The sequence below is a fragment of the Cheilinus undulatus genome, linkage group 4, assembly GCF_018320785.1.
Source record: "Cheilinus undulatus linkage group 4, ASM1832078v1, whole genome shotgun sequence".
Classification (NCBI taxonomy): domain Eukaryota; kingdom Metazoa; phylum Chordata; class Actinopteri; order Labriformes; family Labridae; genus Cheilinus; species Cheilinus undulatus.
The window spans coordinates 5,160,597-5,184,202 of record NC_054868.1 but is presented as its reverse complement, the minus strand read 5'-3'; the positions used below and the strand labels follow the sequence as shown (position 1 = coordinate 5,184,202).

General features: G+C 39.1%; 1 protein-coding gene across 3 annotated transcripts in view; it reads right to left on the bottom strand.

Moving 5' to 3' along the window:
* The window catches only part of fbxo8 (F-box protein 8), a 29,908-nt gene extending 6,307 nt beyond the window's left edge, over positions 1 to 23,601 (bottom strand). Inside the window, exons 1-6 of one of the 3 annotated variants that reach the window (XM_041785281.1) lie at positions 23,439 to 23,601; positions 5,279 to 5,384; positions 4,825 to 4,908; positions 3,433 to 3,577; positions 1,773 to 1,899; positions 1,387 to 1,505 (exon numbers count right to left, since the gene is read on the bottom strand). In XM_041785281.1, the coding sequence (XP_041641215.1) occupies positions 1,387 to 1,505; positions 1,773 to 1,899; positions 3,433 to 3,577; positions 4,825 to 4,908; positions 5,279 to 5,384 (581 nt within the window). In that variant the 5' untranslated portion in view covers positions 23,439 to 23,601. Of the gene's footprint in view, positions 1 to 1,386; positions 1,506 to 1,772; positions 1,900 to 3,432; positions 3,578 to 4,824; positions 4,909 to 5,278; positions 5,385 to 14,106; positions 18,372 to 23,438 lie in introns of those variants that run through there. The other 2 variants (XM_041785282.1, XM_041785283.1) reach the window with 2 other exon arrangements.
* Between the last annotated feature and the right edge of the window lie 5 nt (positions 23,602 to 23,606).

Below are 23,606 nucleotides of genomic sequence, written 5' to 3'. Positions count from 1 at the left end.
GCCCAAACACACCCAGCACAACAACAAAAACAAGCACAAAAGACCACACAACACAAAAGCAAGTTCCAATTATCCCCACAGTTCAACCCAGCACCAAAGCCAAACAATCCTTGAAACCCCAGAGTAACTATCTCAGATCCCCTAGGTAGTCAATATCTGCAAGAGTTTCTCAGACAGAGTGAGACCTCCTGTCTCACTTCCGGTCATATTCCACACCGGCTAAGTGGCGTTACCTCTCTTCCTCATATCCATAAGGAAACACTGTTGTGAGACGTCGCAGATTTCACAGGCAAACGGGACAGGAAAGGGAAAGCAGGTTGTGGGAATCCTGAGTAATCCATGATATAGAAGGAGGAAACACGGAAATTTTAAGCTGACTTTTATTCACGAGCTTCTGAGGAGATGGCCAGTAAGCTCGCACTGTATTTCTTGGGGTTTCCCTAGGGGGTGTGTCTAGTTACGCAGGTATGGGTGCCAGTTGCCACAAGGTCATGATCTTGAGCTCAAGCGCACTTGGGTTTTGGAGAAGGACAATGATCGGAAACACAAAAGGAAGGTTTTTGAGCGGCCTAGCTGAAGTCTGAACCTAAATCTGATAATTGAGATGCTATGGCATGACTTTAAAACAGGCAATTCATGCTAGAAAACCCTCCAATGTGGCTGGCTTAAAACTATTCTGGAAAGAAGAGTGGGACAACATTCCTCCACAGTGATATTGAAGATTCATTGAAAATTGTTGCAAATGCTTGCAGTTGTTGCTGCCAAGTATGGAACAACCAGTTAATAGATTTAGGTGGCCATGACTTTTTCACATAGGACCAGGTAGGTTTGGATAGCTTTTTCCCTTAATCAATATAATCATCATTTAAAAACTTCATTTTGTATTTCTCAGGCTATCTTTGTCTTGCATTAATTTTTTGATCATCTGAAACATTTAAGAGTGACAAATACACAAAGACATAAGAAATCAGGAAGAAGAGAAATAATTTTTCAGAGCACCATAGATAACAAGGCATCAGCAGTGTCTGATGGGGATTTTCAGTGATTTTTTTTTACTTTCCTCACTAAATAGAGCTTGTTAGCTTGTTTTAAAAAGTGGAGTTGTTGTGCATCAATAATATCCATGTTTGAAATGTATTATACTCTGATTTATGTCGACATGGGGACAAAACTACTCGTCTTAAAGCTGTCAAATGCTCTTGGCTGCATTAAAAATAAAAGTTCAAGGTGTCATACTATTTACAGGACAGGCCTGATATTCACACGGCAGAGAAGTTTAACTGATGCAGCATGGACAGGGAGCATGCATTGTTGGATTTTAAAAAAGAACTGGGTTCTTTCTGAAGTGGGTTCTTTCATCACAGCATGAAGCCTAACCCCGCCTACCTCTCGTCCAGGTAAATCCTCAGCATCTTCCAGTTGAGCCGTCTGGTGTAGAAGATGAATTTAGCCAGCTCAGTGGGATGGTCGACCAGAATGCCTTTGGACATGAAGTAACTGATACCCTACACACACACACACACACACACACACACACACACACAAAAGACCTCAGAGATGATCAAAAATCTTCACATATCCATTTAATAATCCAGACGCACGATCTTTGATGTTTGAGTGAAGCACCATGGTGTTTCACTCGAACATCAAAGATTCTGCAGGAGCTAAAAGTGCAGACTCCATCAAACACATGACTCTGCAGTGACATCATTCCTCCAACATGTGCACCTTGACTTTAGGACTAAAGATGTGTATTTCTGTGTGTGTGTTACCTCCTGTGGGTTAGCGTTGAACGTCAGGCTGCCTTCATCCAGCTGCAGGTAAAGTCTCCTGTAGGAGAAACCAGCGGGGAGTCTCCTGTTGTAGATGGAGCAGTGTCCCCATGTCGACTTACACAACCTGACGGAGCGACACGCACACAATCATAGCAGGAAAACAAATTAAACAGAGCTCTTAAACTTTACTGTGCATGTGTTGAGCTACAGAACAAAGGGAACAGTTAACAGAAAAAAACAGACATTAGAAACATATGATTGGCTTTTAATACTTTCTTTTAACATGCTTTGGCTTTATTTTGCGATTAAATTTTAATTCTCTTTTTGCATCTGTTGGATATGTTTTATGCGTCAGTCCAGTGGTGCAGGAATGAGTTTAAAAGTGGGGCAGACATCCAGCAGAATGACGTAGCAGACCCCTTTATACCTAGAGTTAAAATGCATTTTCTGTGATTGGACAACGTTTGACCACACCCTTCTACACCTGGTATTAATATGAGTCTCTATTCTCACCACTGGGATCCAATAGCACATTTCTCCTCTCACATCTTCTTTCTAAGGATACATGATATTGGATTTTTGCTGTTATCCAATATCTCCAAACTCATTTTAGCTGATACCAACATATGCATTCTTTTATTTATTGTAAAAACATGTCAGTACCATGACTGAGTATAAAGGGAGAATTTTAGAGAGGCAGAGTCTCTCAGAAGTAAAGATGAGCAGATGTTCACCATGCTGCAAAAAACTGCATCAGAAATGTGTTCATCAATCTAAAATTGCATAGATTTTGAATCCACCGTCTACAGCACAAAATTTCATTAAAAGGTTCAGGGAATCTGGAAAAATCTCTGTGCACAAAGGGCAAGCCTGAAGGTTAATATAGGATGCTTGTGACTTCCTGGCCTTCAGATGACCACCACAATAAAAACAGGCATGATTCTGTACTGGAATTCACTGCATGGGCTCAGGAACACTTCCAGAAATCTGTCAAAACAGATTGCGGTGCCATCTGCAAGTTACAGCTGCATCATGCAAAGGAGAAGCTTGTTGCGGATATCCGATATCCCAATATTTACAGATTCATTTAAGCCAATATTGATATTGAAATATGTTTAATTTTACTAAAAATTCAGCCTTTTGAATACAATTTAAGGTTTGAGGATGAACTCAGAACAAACTTTTTTTCTTAAAACTCACTAAAGTTTAAAAAATGAGGATGAATAAAGGAAAAGATCTCAACTTACATACTGGAGGTCTGTTGTTCAGCCTAAAACTCCACTGATTTATTAATATATATGGACAACATTTACAGTCGATGTATGCTGATTTTCACGGCCAAAATACCAGATGTAAATATATGCAGAAATTTTGATATCTGCCGATACAAAAATCAGGCCAATAATATTTTGCATCCCTAGTAAAATGTCTTAGTTTCAGCATCTGATATGTTGCCTAAGTTCAGGTTTGGACTGAAATTGACTGAAAATGTTCAGAAGTGAAGCAGTCCTTCATGTTGTAAGTATGCTTCACATTACAAGCATCAATCCTGAGGAATCGACCTTGTCGCCACTACTGTTACCTGGTGTCTCTGCTCAGCCAATCAGTTTTGATCTGAATTCACCAAACAGAAAACAGGAACCACAGGTTCACTCACCCCTGCCACAGGTACTCGTCATTCCCCAGGTCCTGCCACACGCAGCCGGCCAGGCACAGGTCGGTGGCGTTCAGGTACGACAGTATGGTGATGCCTAATTCAGGAGGAAGCATCTCCAGGTCTATAAAACCATGTTGCTCTTTACCTGCACAGGCACAATGAGATGGGATCCTTTACAGCAGGGATCATCGACTAGATTTTTATAAGGGCCAGCTTTTTTCTAATCAGGCGCTTTGGGGGACTGAACTCTCAAATAAACCACATAAATTTTAAAAATGGTCTAGTTAATGACAGCTGGGATAGGCTTTGAGGGGCCTGATGTGGCTCTCAGGCCGCTGGTTGATTATCCCTGCTTTGTAGTTTCATAACAACTGAAAAAATATAATGCATTAAATAAACAAACACAAATTGTGTTTTTTTTTTATTTGAACAAGTTTTCTAAACCCTTCTGTGGTGTTGCAGTTTCCACCTCTGATTGAAAAGGTCTATCTTTGGTTTTATTAACCCTTTGGTGGCTGTCTGATCAGTCCGTTTCATTCTGAATGTGCTTGAGATGTCTGCAAGAGAGACTTGTGATATCCATATCATAATTGGGAAGTATTTTCATCCCATTTTTCTATATCGATGGTTGGTTTGGAAAAATGCTGTGTTCTACAGGATAAAAGGTGCAAGTTTATCCATAACATTGTGAGCACATTTGGAAAGGCTGGTCTGAAGTTACCAGTGTTAAGATGAGCTCAGAACAAAAGTAAAGCAATATTTGTAATCGAGTTTGAAGAATAGTCTTAGTTTGGTTAGATCGAGAGTGAAGGGAACATTCTACCGCACCGTCAGCCTTAAACACATCTCATCTTATGCCATTTCCATTAATGTGCTAACAGCTAATGTCAGTTAGCCAACAAGCTTTAATCTGCTGGTTTTAAAAAGGATTTCAACACAGATTTTTTACACTGTATTATTATTTTCCACTGAAGTGAAATGCATGTATGCCATTCCCCACTCTCTTTCCCTGATTTCTGACACTATCCATTACTCAGTCCTCTTCAAATGAAGGCTAAAAAGGTAAAAGAAAATGGAAAAAGGAGAGTTATAACAAATTTTGGGGGAAGCCAACATAGTTGCTTCAAGTGGAAGACTGAGCAGCAGCTTAACCAGGTTGTCAGATCAGCAACTTCTAGTATTATTTCCAATATTTTCACTCATGATTTTTAAAAGGCATCAGCCACTGATCAATTAGAGTCAACCTCATTCAAATACCTTTATAGTTAATATACGTTTTGGAGATGCAGTCCATAATAATTTTAGAACAGCTAAGGAAACACCTTTATTGTAAAAACAGCTAAAAGGACAGCGAGTTAGCTCAGCTTTGTTCAGCATGTCTGGTTTTCGTACCTCCCATGCGTGTTTTCAGCAGGTGGTAGATGTCAGGGCCGTAACAATGCTGAGGGGCTCTCCTCTGAGGTCCTCCATCCCTCCCTGAGAAGGAAAAACAAAACAAATAGAATTTTCTCTAATTCCGTAATGATCTCTGTATTTAACTCTTTAACTGCCAATTAACAAGACATGCTTAACAACTGACAGAACAGTAACACTGAGTTTGTGATGATTAAAAGTCAACTACAGAGTCAAAAACGTTTGAAATGATAATACAGGAGACGACCACATTGCAATCAATCTTCAGTTCACTTTTGGCATGAATTAAACATCTGCAGGTCCAGTATTGTTAGTAGGTGCTTGCTGTGCAGACAGAATAGATTTGAGTCAAGGACCTTGTCCACTTTTTATACCTTTGCTTATTTGTTCCAATGGCTTAAAAACCCTAAAATAACAGGATGTTTTGCGTTACCTTGCTCTTGTCTTCCTCCCTCCCCTCGGTCGGCTAAGCGGTCTGCAAGTTCTTCCTGAAGCTGCTGCTGTTGTCTAGGAGGCAGCCTCCACAGTGCCTGACCCATCTGTATGGACAGAAAACACACAAACACTTACATCATTATATCTAAAGGTTGTGAAAATGTGGGATCTTTCATTTTTGATACTGCATTTTTTTCAACTATGCAATCTGTTATTTAAATTATAGTAGCAAATAGTACCAAAACTTAAAAAAGCATGTGTTTCACAAGACAGGTCAATTGAAGAGAAATGAATCAGTTAAAAGTCACTGATAAACTTCTGCACCCTGTCTAAATAGAACAAATACATCAAATTTTAACTACATTTTATAGTGTACTGGAGTTTTCCTGCAACTTTTTAATGATTAAAAACAAGAAATCCCCTAAATTTGGCTATTAGGCCTTCAATTTTTGTTGCTGTGATATTAAAAATAGGGGTGCACGATAACTATCGGGCCGATAACAGGAAAGTATTATGTCATTCTTATCAGTCCGATATCATTACAACGAGCCCTGATAACATTTATATTTTTGTCAGCACAGCAGTGCTGGCATTTGTTTTCTTTCTCAGGAGACTACACATTTCGAAACAGCAGGTGACGCCGCAGTACACGACCTGCTATTAAAGCACCAAAAAAGAACAGGAAGTAACAGCCCCTGTGCTAAAATGCTAACAACACGGTGGCGTTATTCAGTATTTATGGGGAGGATAACACAACCGTGTGTAGAATTTGCCCTGCAAAGGTCACAAAGAGTAGAAAGAAGTCCTCAACGGATCTTATAAGTCACTTAAGAGTCATTAACCTAACAACGTTAAAACGAAGCGGGAGCAGCCACTAGCCTCAGCCGCGGGCATTAGCAGGCATTGAAAATTGCAGAAAGTTTGGAAGAGCCAAAATGCGCAACGTTATAACAAAATCAGTCTGACAGTCTCCTGATCCATCGCTACTTTCATAGATGTATACCTGCCTGCTCTGTTTGACGTAGTTTCATTCAGTCCGATCGACGTCATGACTTTACATTCTTAATCTATCTCTGATATGACTTATGTCAGTGCATATTTTTAATCTTTATGTGAAACATCAGCTTGCTTTAATTCTGGCTTAAGCAAAAAAAAAAAAAAAAAAACAGACCCCTAAATATCTCCATTTGTTAAGCACAACACCTGTTATCATTTGGTTTTATGGGGGAAAACCGTCTGTCAGTTGTTTGTGTATGCTGTAGTTGGTACACAAATGTTTAACTAAAAAAAATGAACTGTAATAACAGTTATAAAGTCAGAATAGTTCTTTGTTTTTTTGAAAAACATGAGTGATATTAGTTAAAATTAGTCATAAATATCTTTGCTCACTACATATTAACCCCTTCTTACCCCCAGATGTGCATAAACACATCAAATAAACTTTTTTTGTTAAATCAACAATTGAAAAAAAAAATATCGGTTATTATCAGTTATCGGCCATCAGGAGTAGGAAATTATTGGTTATCAGTATCAGTTCAAAAAAATAGTTATCTTGCATCACTAATTAAAATGGATAAGATATGATGTTTGAATGTTCAAATGGTCCTGAGCTAAAGGAGACATATCATGCTGATGCATACTTTCTAACCTACAAATTATACAGTGCAACTGAATGCCCAACACTACGGGTGCGTTCGAAAAATCCATTTTGCTTAGGAAGGTTCCTAACTGAGTGAAACGACCCGGAAGTATTTAAGTGTTGACCATGATAAGAACTGTTCGAATTCTCCAAATGGTAAGGAAAGGAGCTTCATTGTGTCCTTTATTATCTCCTTTAGCCTAGGAAACACTGGACCATCCTTTACCAAAGGAGAGATGAAAAGACAACCCATAATGCTTTGCGTAAACTTCATTTTAAGTGACGCACCTGTTGACCGCTCATCAAAACAAGTGAATAACTTGAATAACTAGAATAACTTTACTAACCCCGATTTAAACCATAAAATTCAGTCAAACGTATAATACACGTGATAAACGGAAGGCAGTAGGGATGAACTGAGAAATATTACAGACATGAAAACTTTGTCATTCAACTTGTGATCACGATTTCATTTCTTCTCATTTCCATTTTATTTAAATAGTTAACCGATCAGTCAGTATTTTAAACTGTATTTGTCTTGCTATTTTGAAATATTCAGGTAAACGTTTTAAGTTTGTAAATCACAACCAACTAAAGCGATAAAGTCAGCATGTAGCTATATTGTGATTATTATATTTATCATCACAATTACGCAGGGAAGACACAGTTTATAGAGCTTTTCACAGAACGAGCTGAAAGGAAGATGAAACCAGAGTAGACTCTGTAATAAAATTAACAGAGATGAGAGAATTAAAGAAAAAATGATTAGGTAGGGAATAAAGCAAAAGTATTTAATATCGTTATGAAACAAAAGGACTTGAACATTATTCATCTTGTTGTATTGACTTAGTAGAAAGTTCAGATTAAGAGAAAGGTTTCTGCTGTCCTGGATGTTCACAGTTCCTCTTCCTGAAGAGACTTTAGGATATAAAAATCATAATGAGCTCATATCTGACGTTTTAGCGTTCACAGCACACAACAACACAGAAAACGCACCGAGTGGAAGTTGCGAATTTTGTAGTCCATCAACGTTAAATTGTAGTTTTTGCACAAAAAACAAATGTCACGTCCGTAACATCCGCCTAGGGAAAGTGCCATTGGATTCCTTACTCACCCCAGTTCTCCTTTCCTATCCTCTTACTCCCACCTTTCCTTAACCCTGTGACGTTTCTTGTCGGGGTGAAGGAAAAGTGAATAGGAAAGGACTTGGGAGGTAATTTTTTGGACTTTTCGAACGCACCCTACACCTCCTCAAAGTTTCACAACATGAGACACCCTCCTCTTCCCGTTTTCCAGGAACGAGATTTCCTGCCCCCTGAAATGGCTCGTTGCGAAATCTTCCCGAGATTTTGCACAACCTGACGTCAGGTTGTTGCAGTCTCTCCTTACTGGACATGTCTGAGAAAAGAGAGTAAAACATCTCCTCCCCCACACTCTGCCCGAACAAGCCCACAGGCAGGAAGGACACGTCCACCCAGGCACAGCCGGCAGCCTCTGCTGTCCTGTTTTGCCTCCTGCTCTTGTCTTCACGCTAAGTATTTTGAGAACCAACAGCAAGGAAAGTCAAAAGTGGTTTTGGTTGTGATTCAAAATCAGAATTGTTTCCATTTCCAAAGGAGGAAGGAAGGCAACAGAAAGCAGTGGGCAGCGTTTAGCCTCAAACCGTTCGGTCTCAGCTGCTTCTATGTGCTCGTCACTACACAGAGGACTCTGGACAACGCTGGATTTTCCTCTAAACTGCTGCTCAAACCAGGAGTGGTTCCCTCTAGAAAAGGTGTTCATGGAGACCCGGAACCACAAGCTGTAAGTAATTTAATCCAAACGAGTAATTTAAATAAAACTACGCTGTAATGGGAAGCTAATGCTAAGCTAGTTAGCATTAGCGTCACCGTTGTGTAAATGCAGACCCTCCGGGCCTGTTTACAACCATAAAGCTGCTCTAAAAGCTTTACTCACAAACTGTTCTTCCTTATTTGTAAAGTTATATTCTTATCTTTTAATAATCAAGAAGAAAATATGTGTGAATTGGCCTACACTCCCCCCTCAGGCAATGGGTAGCTTACTGAAAAGTGAGCTAAGGTCAGCTGTTAGACCCGCTGTTGTACGTAAACACATCATTTATGGAGCCTCTTTCTTTATTAAAAGGCAGAGAAAAAGTTACACTCGATGTGTATGATTCGGTCTGGGATTAACGTCAGTGCTAGACAATGAAATCAATGCTGTGGGGAGCTAATAGTGCTAGCCTGAGGCAATGTATGTGACTCCAGAGGCCTGTACGACGAAGCTGGATTTTCTCTTATGGAGATAACTTCAGGATTAACCCTGGATTTTCTGTACGACAAAGCTGGTTCACTTCTTACCGGGATAAATCACCATAGAAACTTATACTGAACAGCTAACCTGCTCTGGAGCAGGTTATGTTCTGGATAAGAGATCAGCGAGTAAATCGCATCAGTCCAAGTCATTTAAATGGGTGAGTGATGATTTAAAACAGTGTCCACTGCTTCCTCTTCACCTGCTCACCCTCACCGGACCCCTCCTCCCTCTCTCTCGCCCTGAAACATCACTTTAAACACCAAAGTTTGCTCATTTATTATGTGGATATAAATCATGGAAATATAACTAATAGATGGGTGATAGGTGATTCAGATCAGCCCCCGTGGCTTTCTCTCTCTCTCACTCACCCCTGTCCAACTCCTCCCTCTCTCCCACTCCTGAAACCTCACTTAAAACCCCGTGGTTTGCAGGTGTGTCATGTGGATATCATCTATGGAAATATAACAGATAAAGAGGCTACATTTGTAGCCTACTCACAGCTCATAACAGAGACAGAATAAAAAAGTTGCCCTCCATCTCTCCAACTTGTCTCTGCGCTATGATGCATGGGCAGGTGCTGAATGGAGCTCTCTGTCAGGATGGATCCAGCGGGATTTTAAAGGAATGACAGAGACGCAGGCTCACAGTACTAAACTATTTGCCACCTTTTACGAATTTTCGCAGTGAAGGCAAAATAAAAAGGCATCAGATCCAATGTGCAAGGTCCAAGTGCGTGACTTTTTTTTCGGATTACGGATCCAAAAATAACGGACAGTGTGTAAAAACCTTAACTGCAGAAACATGGCTTAATGGAACGTGCGAGAATTTAATATTACAACACAAAATTCGCCGAGGAAGCTCTGCCCCAAACATCTGTGGCGTAATAAAGTGAAACTGAGTGATCAGAGTGCTGTCAGTTTATATTGTCCCATAAATTAATTTTGTATAATCTGACGAATTTACGCATTAACAGAGTCGGCAATTTTCTGCCAGCTTTCATTCCTGGCTTTTGCTGCGGCGACAGTGTTGCTTCTGGCCTGGATGATTGATTTAAATTCCTCCTGTTTTTGAATAATGATTGTTCCTCCATTGAAAAGACGCTGCTCTGCAGGCTTTCTCCATGTTTGTGATTGGTCAGATGCTGCAAACACCACCTCTTTTATGTGAGCGCGCACTGATCTAGATTGGAAAACCCTGGCTGCAATTAGCGAGTTGATAACCAGCTTCATCGTACAGCTGATCCGGATTGCGAACGTCTTGATAAGTCAATCCAGCTAGCGGAGAGATATCCAGGGCTTGTTAATCCAGCTTCGTCGTACAGGCCTCAGGCCTACTATGACGATCAAAACTCGCAGTGAATGATAACACTTATTAACGGTGTATGAATGTATATAGCTTTATTCTTACCTGTTCATTTTACTGAAAAATCTTGCCTTTTGTGGATTTAATGAAATAAAATGTGTTTGAATCTACGTAATAATATTCTGTAAATGCCAATGACACAGAGGTATTCTTTGCAGCATGAGATGGAGCATTGTCATGCTTGAAGAAAATTTTGCTACAGAAGGCACGATTCTCTTTTTGTACCATGGAAGAAAGTGGTCAGTCAGAAACTTTACATACTTTGCCGAGGTCATTTTCACACCTTCAGGGACCCTAAAGGGGCCTATCAGCTCTCTCCTCATGATTCCAGCCCAAACATGACTCCGCCCCCTCCTTGTTGACGTCCCAGCCTCATTGGGACATGGTGGCCATCCACCAACCATCCACTACTCCTCCATCTGGACCATCCAGGGTTGCACGGCACTCATCAGTCAACAAGACTGTTTGAAAATGAGTCTTCGTGTATTTCTGGGCCCACTGCAACCATTTCTGCTTGTGAGTATTGGTTAGAGGGGCTGAATAGTAGGTTTATGCACGACTGCAAGCCTCTGGAGGATCCTACACCTTGAGGTTGGTGGGACTCCAGAGGCACCAGCAGCTTCAAATACTTGTTTGCTGCTTTGTAATGGCATTTTAGCATCTGCTCTCTTAATCTGATGTATTTGTCTATCAGAAACCTTCATCATTATGTCTTTATCTGCACAAACCCATCTGTGCTCTGAATCAGCCACAAATTTCTTCACAGTACGATGATCATGCTTAATTTTTCCTGAAATATCAAATGTTTTCATTCCTTGTCCAAGGCATTACACTATTTGACACTTTTAAGCAGCAGAGAGATCCTTTTTCTTTCCCATATTGCTGAAACCTGTGACCTGCTTAATAATGTGGAACATGTGGAAAAGTGCATTTTGAGGTTTTTATTCTTAAAAAAACTAATAGTTATCATTATGAAGTTGTTTCAAAAACATTTGAATTATACTCTAACTGTTGATGACTTGAAAAATATTATGACTGTCATTTGCATTGATATTTAGAAAATCAGAGAAAAACGTTGTTTGCATTATAATGTGGAACGCGGTGTATAATCAGGTACTCAGGCTACAGCTCCATATCAGTTTGAGCACTGAGAGGTTTTCCCCTTTCATCAACACCAATGCAGGTAATAAATCTTTATATTGCAAAGTTAGATTTTTTCTTTCTGATCCTGTCAAATCATGCAGTTTATCATATAACCTTTAATGCTGAGTGTATATCACCACTTATGTTATTTGGTTTGAGAAGAAAATCCCTGATAAATTTACAGGCTCTGTATCATGCCCCACAAGGACCCCACAGGATCATTTAATTCTAAACATGGCTCTCCAGTCCTTTTGATATTTATAAAAACAGTTCTTTTACTTTGTTTAGGGTGCAGATTTTTTAAGCATGAAACCCCACATTTAACGGCAATCATCCCGCCCCTTAGACCATGACATAAGTCCCAGAGTTCTCTGTGCATATGGTGATGCCACATCCTGATTTGAATTATAAACTCAGGACCATGTAAACAAACTTAGAGGTGCTCAGTTTCAGTTTATCATCATGACCTAAAGTATGGTATTGTTTTAATGCAAGTTTCACCTGCAAACAACAAAAGTAAAATTTCATTTTTTTGTTGCCCCACTTGTTCCCCTATTTAACAGAAAATGAGTAATGTGGCATCAACACAAAGACTGATAATTTTTTTTCATGCTTCCTGCAGTCCTATAACATTCCATATCATGTTCAGAATGTTTTCTGTGTGTCATACTTTATAATAAAGCCAATGAAAGAATAGTTTGTTGTGAGCTTCTGGTGTATCAGAATGATTGTTGTTATCAAACCAGTTTGATTAGTCTGAGCAAACTGTTTTACAACAGTCAGTTTTGAAATCTTTGGTATTTAACTGACAGCCATTAAGTTTTGTTCCAGTGAATGATAAATGCAAAATAGAATTTATTTAACCGAAGACTGTCCTGACTTTTTTTGTAGGCTGTACCTGGCTGCAGTGAATTTCACTGAAAATACTGAGTGTAAACAGGCTACGACTGCAGAGGGAGATCCAATGTAGTGGATCACATTTGCCAAGTCAAGAAAAAGCACATCAAAGCCTGTCAAGACAGAACCAACATTCCAGTAAGTATAAAGATGATTTATTATAAATAAGACCAAACAGAATAAAAAGTTTAAGAAATGAGGAAAAAAAACAACCTAAACGAATTTAAAACACACATTTATCAATACTCATGAAAATATTTACAAATCAACTATTTTAATTTACAGCCTATGTGAGAGACCTCATGACTTCAGTCTCTGAAAATGTGTTTGAGGACCCCGCCACCTATGAGGAAGAGTTAAAAGAGTCTCCATCCCTGAGCATCTGTGTTCCAAGTATGAGAGGAAGACAACAGAGGAGATCATCGCAGGGCACATGTCATGCTTCAGTCAAGGCAGGTGGAAGCCAACATACTGTCCAGCAGGATCCAGAAACTCCAGGCATAACCAGCTTACAACACACGACGTGTCTGCCCAGGTATCCCGAGCACAGCTGACAAATCTTTGGTATGAAAGGCACTGATAACGCCTGGACAAGAGACATTTGACAGCAGAAGACAAAATAATCACTGAGGGTAACCTGTAGACTGCTTTTATCCTTGTCTTCTAAGCTTACTAATATAGTTACATCCAGTGACAATTGTTTTCCAAAACATATCTTTGTAAAAAGACATATTTGTAAATATTCCTCCTCTTTTAGTAAATGAAATAATAAAAACATCTGATTGAGTGTTCATGTTTTTATTTTGTTTTTAAAAGGAGATCATAATTTTTTACATGTATTAAAATGTTTTAATAAAATACTAATAAACGTTTGCAGCATGATTGCAAAACTTACTCTTCCTCTCTCCTCCTCCTCAGGGGTCCATAGTCTGCCTTGTATATGTTGTGCATGTTTTGTAGTGTGTCAGCATAAAGGTAGTTAGGTTCCAGGATGGTCTGAGATGCAGGTCAGGGGTGTTGGTACCTGGATTATTCTCCTCAGCACCTTACTGGGACAAAGACACACAGAATCAATATTTCTGTAGAAGGCTAACTGTATCATAAATACATAGAACAGAACACAGTGAATTAAATTTGTGTAAATACAGGTGCGTACAGTGAACTTTATGAAACTGTTCACTCAAGCAGAAATGACAGAATAAAGGTTCACCTGATTATAAGTGTCTAGATTCAGGCTAAATAACGTTTTAATTGCTATTTCACATTTTCACTGTACTTCAAAATAAAAAGATGAGGGTGGTCAATCAGAGTAGAACAAAACATGAAGTTTTTCTCCTGTAACATACCTTGGATATTTCCTGACAGCACACATTTTCAGGTTCAGTCGGCAATGTCACACACTTTCCACAGACCTAGGCAATAATGGAAAAAAAAGAGAGAACTTGTGATGGAAATACTCTTCTCAACATTGTATTCACTTATCAAGAAAAGCCACACAATAAAGATCGGTTCAGACCAAAGAATCGCGGCACTATGAGGTAGTTTTAGGCTGTGTCTGAGACAGCTGCAGCCCTCTGAACTCATGGTGTTTCCTGTGACGTAGTATGTCAACAAATGATTCTTGGATATTGCAGGTAAATGATAAATAACATGCAAAGCAGCAGGCAATTAAAAAAGAACGCAGTCAGAGGAAAAAAGCATTTTAGATCAAACCATGCAGAGAATTTCAAAATGTTAATATCTGCCTTTTAAATAAAGTTTCTAGGGAATCCTCGGCTGATAAACACCCCTGCCCCCTCCCCAATCAGCTGTACAGCTAAACTGTTTCACTTGATATTCAAGGCTGTACAGGGTAAATTAATCTGTGAAACACCTTTGTTTTTCACGGGTATCTATATTATAGCGAGACTGAGTTAGCAAAGCATTTTTGTGCTGATATGTGCCGTGAAACTGTGATACTAAACTACTAATCTGTAATGGAAACAACAGACTGTAGCCACATTTTAGTGCCACATTTTCAGTGCCATGAATGTGGCGGTTCGTTGGCCTTGTACAGTATGTATAGTGTTATGCTGTACATATAACACGCTACTCAGAGTTACACTTACCACACTGAGATGTCTTGTGTTGTTCTTCTTTGCCGGTTTTCTTCCTGTTCAGTCACCAAAGTCTCTGGGTCTGACTCGGGGTACAATGCGTACAGACGTATTTCAAAATTTGCCATTGTAATCAAAAGCCAGGGCTAACAAAATTAAGTTTAAGTTAGCTCTCAAAGTCTTGCACACAGTCGCGAATGGAGAGGCGGAGCCCAAAAACAGTGCACTGCACGCAGGTCCTGCCCATGGTCCTGCCCACCATCGATATCTATAGAACACTAGATACGCCAGCGCACTGTAGCAGCCCGCTATGCGACGTGCCTACGTGGCGGCCATCTTGGCGGGGGCGAGTTTCTCATTAAAGGCAATGCATGTACATTGAAAATAAATCATAACTTGCTCATTTCTCAACCGATTTTCATTCGGTTTGCTTTATTGTCAACGTCAAAACATGTGCTATTAATACAGAACACTTGAGTTTAAAAGAAAAAAAACGGAAAAGGGCTTTCTACCAATGTAGCCTACAGTTTTAGTTATTTTACTCTTTAAGTCCAGAGGTCTGGGATTCGTTTATGTTCAGCCATTATATATTTATAAATATATATACATAGACATAAAGTTGTATGTATAAAAATAGAAAGATAAAGATGTATATATATAGAAAATGTTTTTAGATCGAAAGATTTAATTGTAAAGGTAATCAAATAATCATTAATATTAATTTATTTGTCTCTCTCCCTCCTTATCTCTTTCTCACTCCCTCTATCTGTATATACATATGTTTATAGAAACAAACACACTCTGTGGAGATAGAAAAGAATAGTTTATTGCCATTTGTACAAGTTAGAAACAGGTACATTGAAACTGTTGTGCGTGTCACTGAATAAATAGTAACACTTCACCTTGGACTTAAATAACGTATATAACTATACATATAACTATAACGTATATAACTACTACTAGTACTAGTAGTGATAGTACAGCAACTACTACTGCTAATACTGGCACTGCTACTACAACTGGTATTACTATTACAAATGCTGATACTACTTCTAGGACTCTAAAGGCTATTTATTCTACTGCTGCTGATGTACAGCTATACTACAGCTACTGTTAATCGTCTGGTATTTAGCTGTCAAGCTGCTAGCTCGCATTAGTGTTTTGCTAATAGCCAGGTATTTACTGAAGCTCTCAACAAGATTTAATAATGAAAAAAGAGCCAAAAACTAATTTTACCTATGAAAGGTTATTTCCAGTTTCCTTGTTTCAACCGTACGGTGTAGTGTGCAACCGTATGCAGCACATTGTGCAGGCATCCTTGTTGTCTTAGTTTTCGTGCCATCTACAACCATGGAATGCCCCGACACTTTTGCCCCCACTAGCTTAGCCTCGCCGTAGGCACGTAGCTCTAAGGGGCGTGTCGTATCTACTCTTCTATATATATCTATGCTGCCCACAGCAGCTTTCACAGAACTGGCCAGTCAGAGGACAGTGGGCACGTGGGGTTGGGGACTCTTAAAGAGACAACGCTGAAACGGAGCGTTTCAGGCAGAGGCTGTAAAGCAGAGAAAATGAGGATTTTATAAATGCCATTGTGAGGCACAGAAGGCGCTTTATGACCTGCAAATCATGCAGTGTTACTCCATAGGCATCCAAGATTGACATAATGAAAAGGAAAAATGAGCAAAATATGTCTCCTTTAAGCTCTTTGGATCTAGCATGCATACACATGGACATTATATTTGCTTTGTTACAACATACTAATGAATTCTGCGATTAGAATTTTTAAGATAATTGTGCAGAATTTTCATAGCAGTTTAACTAATTTGCTTGGAATGCTGGAGATGGCTATTGCTTTAAAAATGTCAGGAATTCTCATGAAAACTGTTGAAGATATGTTTGTGTATTTTGCAGTATTTTATAACAGGTACTAGAGGAATTTGCTTTTAAAGTTTAAGGTATTTTCATCAGAAATCGAGGGATTTATTTGTGGATATTTGGGAATTTTAATTTGAAATGTTGGGGGAAGGAATATCTTTTGATATTTCTAAATTTTCATGGAAATTTCAGGGAATTTATTTTTAGATTCTTGGCAAATTGTATAGAAATTTTGCATTGAATTCGCTTTAAAATTTTGGTGAATTTTGTTGTGAAATTTCAATTTCAATTTTCAGGCGTTTTAAGAACGTTTGACTAAAACATCTGGTAAATATTTAAGGATATTTTTCATTTGTTAAAATTTTTTTAAAATGTTTAGAATTTTCACAAAATTCTTGGCAATGTCTTTGGAATTTGGAGGAAATTTTGGGCATTTTTTATGTTTTGGAAAGCTCTAGTAATTTTAAGGGGAATTTTCCAAAATCTCCAGAACTTTTAGTGGAAATTAAGTTCATGCTTGGCTTAAGGAAGTTCTTATGGTAAATCATGACAGGATGGTTGCAACCAATGCTAGACTCTTTCAAGTTACCTACCTAAGCAAATAAATAACATCAAAGCAAATATGCATTTAGAGATATAGTTGCTGATTTTTTTTAGTCTTTTAGCAGATAATGCAGTGATGTAGTGTTTCTCCCAGTCTCAGGTGGATTCTGATTCATCCTGATTCGTGCGCTGGGGTTTCCTCTTCTCTTCCAGCACGTTCTTCAAGTCTTGGATCACCACGGGCTTCGTGTTCATCCAACATGGATGAAGCGTCGTTGTCCTGGTCTGATCTGAGCTCACCAAGTTCACTCTACGGGTTCTGGCTGATATCCTCCTCCTGATTGGTCAGTTTGGTTTCATTCATGTTGTCCTTTAGCCTTGCTATCATTTCCTCCACGACCTGGGTGACCAGCGAAACCAGATACAAGTTTACCTCGGCCTGGGTGAGAAGCGAAATGAATTGGAATTGTAACTCCTCCTCCAGCTGCACAAATGTCTGGTTCCTTGTGGCCTCCTGGTCAGCTGGCTGCTCTCCCCCCAGCATGGCTAGATTGAATTTGAACAGGACGTCGACAAGATCACAGAGCTTTGCTTTCTGATGCTGCAAGTTGTTTAGGATCTGTAGGTCACTTAGATCAGTCACATTCTCAATGCTCAGTAGACGTTGCCAGAACCACTCCCAGTGATCACGCCCTTCCTCACTGTCATCACTGTCTTCATCCTCTTCCTCCTCCTCATTGGAATTATCCAGTATTTCCTGAAGATCGCTGAGAGAGTGATACTCCAGCTGTTTTTTCAGCAGTTTCAGCTTCTCCAGAGCGAATTTCACCAGCTCAGTGCAACTCAGTTGACTGTCATCACTGTCTTCATCCTTTACCTCGGTTTTATTCTTAAGAAGAGTAACAATTTTCCTTATCTCCTTCTTTGTCCGTAGCTTCTGTATCCTGTTCTCATGATCAGAAATTTCCAGCTGCAGCATATTCATTTTGATGTTCTTCAGAGTGAGCATCTTCAGAAAGTCCCTCTCCAGCTCGACATTTCTCAGACGACTCTCGCCGTCCTCCGAGCGCTTATCTCCTCGCAGTTCGTCTACGTTTTCCATTTTAACGTGCTGGATGCTCCAAAATGGTGTAGATGCTGTCTCTTTGTGTCATTGCTGTCTTTCTGTTGAAGGTTTTTTTGTTTCTGAATGAAAAGTTTCAGTTGTTTTTGTTAACCTGCAGTTGTCATAACAAACACAGAGCATGGAGCTGTTTTAAAGTCCACTGTTTTCTCCACGACGACATCCCTAAAGTTAGTGTATTCTTTTAACAATAAATATTCTTAAAGTGGTGGTTAGCAGCACAAACACTCCAATGAAATGCTGTTGTCATAGCAAAATCCGTAAAAGGGCAGAACACATTGTTTAAAGAGTAACCTAATCCTCAGACAATCTTTTTAAGACGTACTGTCAAGCTCAGCAGTTACTTCCCACTTTTACAACGTTGACTTCACTAGTAACTGTTAACAGATGAAATTCTGGGGTCACAGCTCCACCAATCAGGGATGTCTCTTTGTTGCTGTGGGATTGTGGGTAGTGCTTTTGCACAATATTGCAGAAAAAAATGTCTTCTACATGGTTATATCATTCCCCTATTCATCTTTTGTTTAAAGAAAGAGTCTAATTTATTAGAGGCAGAAGCTGTTGTCTGAGGTTTCAAGTAAAGCCGGGCATACTCTGTACTTTTTCTCCTCTTTCTGGCCAGTCGTTTTGCTGTTCAAGTGACCCTATTCATGCCTTCAAATCCTGTGCTGAAGCTTTTCTAGCAAACCTGAAACTTGGATGACTTTCAGTAGTATTTAAAGATTAAACCCACACCAGTAAATCTGATATTGAGCATCTTTTAATTGTTCATTTCTATTTGTGGATGCCCCATGACAGGTATTATTAGAGGATCTCTGTCCCAGACCCCACAGCTGTAGGATAGCACAACACATACAGACAAGGCGTGACCACATTGGATAAGAAGCTGGGGACCAATTCTGCCTACCATAAAACAGCGTTAATTTCGTTGACTAAAACTACAACTAAAAATGTTCGTTGACAGCCTTTTTTTCCATGACAAAAACTAGACTAAGACTAGGAAAAAGAGATCAGTGATGACTAAAACTGACAAAAACTAAGTTAAGGCCAGCCACACACTAGAGACAACTCAGCCAGACTGTCAGATCACTGGAGACCACACACCTGCCGACCTGGCTACGACCTCACGTGATCATGTGACTTCAGGAAAAAAAACAAAAACAAAACATGGATGTCTGTCGATGCCGTCTTGCTGTCTCTCCACAACAGGCTGTCCTGGCGTGTGTTATAGGTGCAGCAACAATCATAAAAAAGGGGAAAGACTCAGGATGAAATCCTGGCTGGAATTAAGGTACAGTTGTGTTTATGGTTGTGAGCGGCGAAAGTATGTATGATTCGGCTGGTGACGCTACCAGTGTGCTCGCTCTGGTTGGTTGTTGTGGGTACTCCGTCAGCGGCACTACGACCTAGAATCGTAAATATCAAACATGTTTGATATTTACAATTCAGGGTCTGGGAGACTATGACGCGATTTGGAGCAGTAAATTAATCGTGTTGACACCACACACATGCAGACTACTCAGATAAATAATCATTTGCGACGAGGCTCCAGCCGGTATACACCCACACGAAAAGTAAAGACTAAAATGTGAGGACTTTTATGGACTGAAACTAGACTAAAATGTTTTGAGTTTTCGTCGACTAAAACTAGACTAAAACTAAAAAGGATAGAAATGACTAAAATGTGACTAAAACTTAAATGTATTTCATTTAAAGACTAAAACTGAAACTAAAAATAGCTGCCAAAATTAACATTGCCATAAAAATCAGCAGACAGAATAATGGAACATGGCTTCTTCTGGGCTGGCACACAAGGCGAACTGACGGATGAGGATGCATAATGTCACTCCATCACAGCATCAACATGAGGCATAATGACGGTGGGGCTTTATCATGGTGCATTGCAAAAATGCTATGTAATAACACATAAATAGATAAAAAGAAAGAGCCAGAGGGGGTGACAGTGCACTCTACATAAAGAGTACTACTTGGCAATGTGAGAAGTGCACTGTAGGATTTTATCTGCAGTTTGACAGGAGCTAGAGGCTGCGAGGAGTTCTACAGTGGGACAAAAACACTTGGACATTCATTCAGAAAGGGGCTGAAACATCAACACTACAAGCCCAACAATAACAAAAGTCTTTGGAAATTCATAAAATGTTTTTAAGTCCATGTTGTTAAATACTTTGTTAATGTACAGCCACAGCTGTTCCTAGTAAAAACATTAAAGAATTATTTGTTTTAAAATGTGTTGTACGTAAGTGTAATTAAACCCTCAGGCCATCCTTAAAAAAAAGGCACACTCTCCCTCTTAAAGCCCTTTTAGGACATTGGATATATTTAGAAATATTAAACATTGGTCCTTAACTCAGTCCATTATGCATAGCAAATGTGCATTCATTTTCATAATTTTAATTTTTCATCAGACTCTGACATCCATAGAAAACACCCCAAGTAGTTTTGAAATACTACCTGATTCCACTGGCCTACAGAAATGACGAAATTTGGCAGCATTTTTTTGGTGTGCAAATATTCTTACCTCTGAATGACTGAATTACAGAAGAATTGACAGGATTTCTTATTTCTGTATTGCAGTGGCAGTAGAATGAAAATAAGTGGTTTTAATGGTTGTCAATGAGGCTAAAAGGGCTTTAGGAGGGAAAGTGTGAGGTTTTTGTCAGTACAGTGGAAAATTCTGTCAACACAGTCAGTGTGAATAACAACATTTCAAAAATTCATTAGTGGGGATGCTGAGTAAGCATCCAGGTCAATAGGATCAACGGTTTTGGCACAGTGATCTTCAAAGCATGACCAACTCCTCTACAGCTCCTAATCTGCAGCAATGCAATTTTTGATCAAAGACTCCTGAGTGAGAGCTTTCGGTACCACTGTTTTTAACTCACTCTTGTAGCATGAATTTTCACTTCCCACATATAAAAATCATATCACCGCGTTCCTCAACTTCTGCTGATTCTCTACTTTGAGCTATTCTAATGCCACTTTCAGCTAGTTTAGGCTACTTTGAGCTATATTGTTGCCATTTACAGCTATTGAAGTCTACTTTGAGCTGTGCTTATGCTACCTTCAGATATTTTTAGATTACTTTGACCTTTTTTTAGGCTACTTTCAGCTATTTGTATGGTACTTTAGCTATTCTTATGCTACTGTCAGCTATATTTAGGCTCTATCTGGCTATTTAAGGCTACTTTGAGCTATTCCTATGCTACTTTAAGCTATATTTAGGCTCTTTCTGGCTATCACAGGCTACTTTGAACTATTCTTATGCTTTTTTCTGCTATTTTAGGCGACTTTGAGCTATTCTTATGCTACTTTCAGCTATAGGCTACTTTGAGCAATATTTATGCTACTTTCAGCTCTTTTTAGGCTACTTTGAGCCATTCTTATGCTATTTTTAGCTATTTGTATGCTACTTAGAGCTGTTTAAGGCTTTGTTCAGCTATTCTTTTCCTATTTTCAACTATTTTACTCTACTTGGAGCTGTGCTTATGCCACTTTCAGCAATTTCTAGACTACCTTGACCTGTTTTTAGGCCACTTTGACATTTTCTTATGCTACTTTTAGCTTTTTTAGGCTATTTCTGGCTATTTCAGGCTACTATGAGCTATTCTTGTGCTATATTCAGCTATTTTATGTGACTTTGAGCTATCCTTATGCTACTTTCAGCTATTTTAAGACTACTTTTAACTATATTTAAGTTATTTTCAGCTATTTTTAAGCTACTCAGTGCATTTCTTTTGCTGTTTTCAACTATTCTACTCTACTTTGAGCTGTGTTTATGCTACTTTTAGCAATTTTTAGACTACTGTGACCTTTTATTAGGCTACTTTGAGCTTTTTTCAGGCTACTTTGAGATTTGCTTATGCTACTTTTAGCTCTTATTGGCTATTTTGAGCTATTTCAGGCTACTTTCAGCTATTTTATGCTATTTTCAGCAAATTTTTTGCCTTTTCAGTGATTTATAGCAGTTCTTCCACAGTTCAGCTCTCAGCATCCCCACACAATTTCAGCTGAAATTGCATTTTGATCTAGTTAAAAATGATCATCTTTGTCAAATATCATTTTACCATGATAACTTCCAAAGTAAGGGCAAACATACAATCAAAAAGCCCTAAAAGGGCTCTAGGAGGGCCTAAGGGTTAAGGGTGAATAACTGCCAGATACTTAAAGCTGAAGTTAAGTTTAACTCACATGACAGTTCCTGATGAAATATCAAAATAAAAAGGACTTTACCACATTAATCAATATCCTTGAGATTCACCTGTATGAATGTTGTTGATGATCAAAAATAATATGACAGAAAAAGAGTGCTTTATTCTGAAAGGATAGGCTGGTAACATGCAGCAGCACCTGACTGTGATCTCGTGTTCTTCCAGCATGGCATTTTAAATGCCTGGGATGCTTTTGTATGAACATTTCTTTCATTCTTAGAGTAAATATTTGCTTAAAATGTCCATTAATAATTGGACAAGTGTGAATTGGCTTTTTCTTTCTTGACCAAAGTCTATCTCGTACACAGTTGGCCGCCATATTATTTTATTATGATATGAAACTGTCCGATAAACAGACCTCAGAGTGACTACAATTACATGTTAAGTCTGTGTGTAATTGCTGTGTTCGACTCGGCAAATGACAACAACACTGTGTTTTCTGGTGAACAATAACAGAATGTACAAAAAGCATTGTAACACCGAAGGCCTTTAAAATGGGCTTGTTGGCTTTGCTGTCGTAAAGAAAGCCCTGCCAGGGCTTACTGTGTCCTTTCCCTCTCACCCTGTCTAACGTCAGCCGTGTTGCATAAACAAATCCATCACACTGTTGTAAACATCAACGTTGGAAAGTGGAGCAAGCACACTAGTTTGACGCGTAGTCACGCCTCCCCTCTAATCCCATTGGGCAGAAATATCACAGCAGTCCTTAACATGAAATATTATTGGACGAGCTGGATGTCAGTTACCATCTGTCCTTACAAATCCCGAGTTAGCAGTAAGAGCTAGTTTAAGTTAAAAACTAAAGTGTCGAAAAATACTTTTGGCTATTTCAGCTAACGCAGAGGTTATTTATTATATTTAACCCAAAAGCAGGGGTTAGTGTTTCGTGCTAGGTGCGACACAGCGCCGTAACTCGAGGTATCGTTACCTACCTGAGTTAAATGGTTCCTTTGACAACCCGGCCAGCACACGGACAGCTAGAGACGGAGCTGATCTTCTGTTAAACGAATCCAGATGGCATTTCATTCAATATGTATGAAATAACAATATAAAACAGAGAAGCTGCTCCTGTTTGTCCGAGGGAACCTTTCATACTGTAA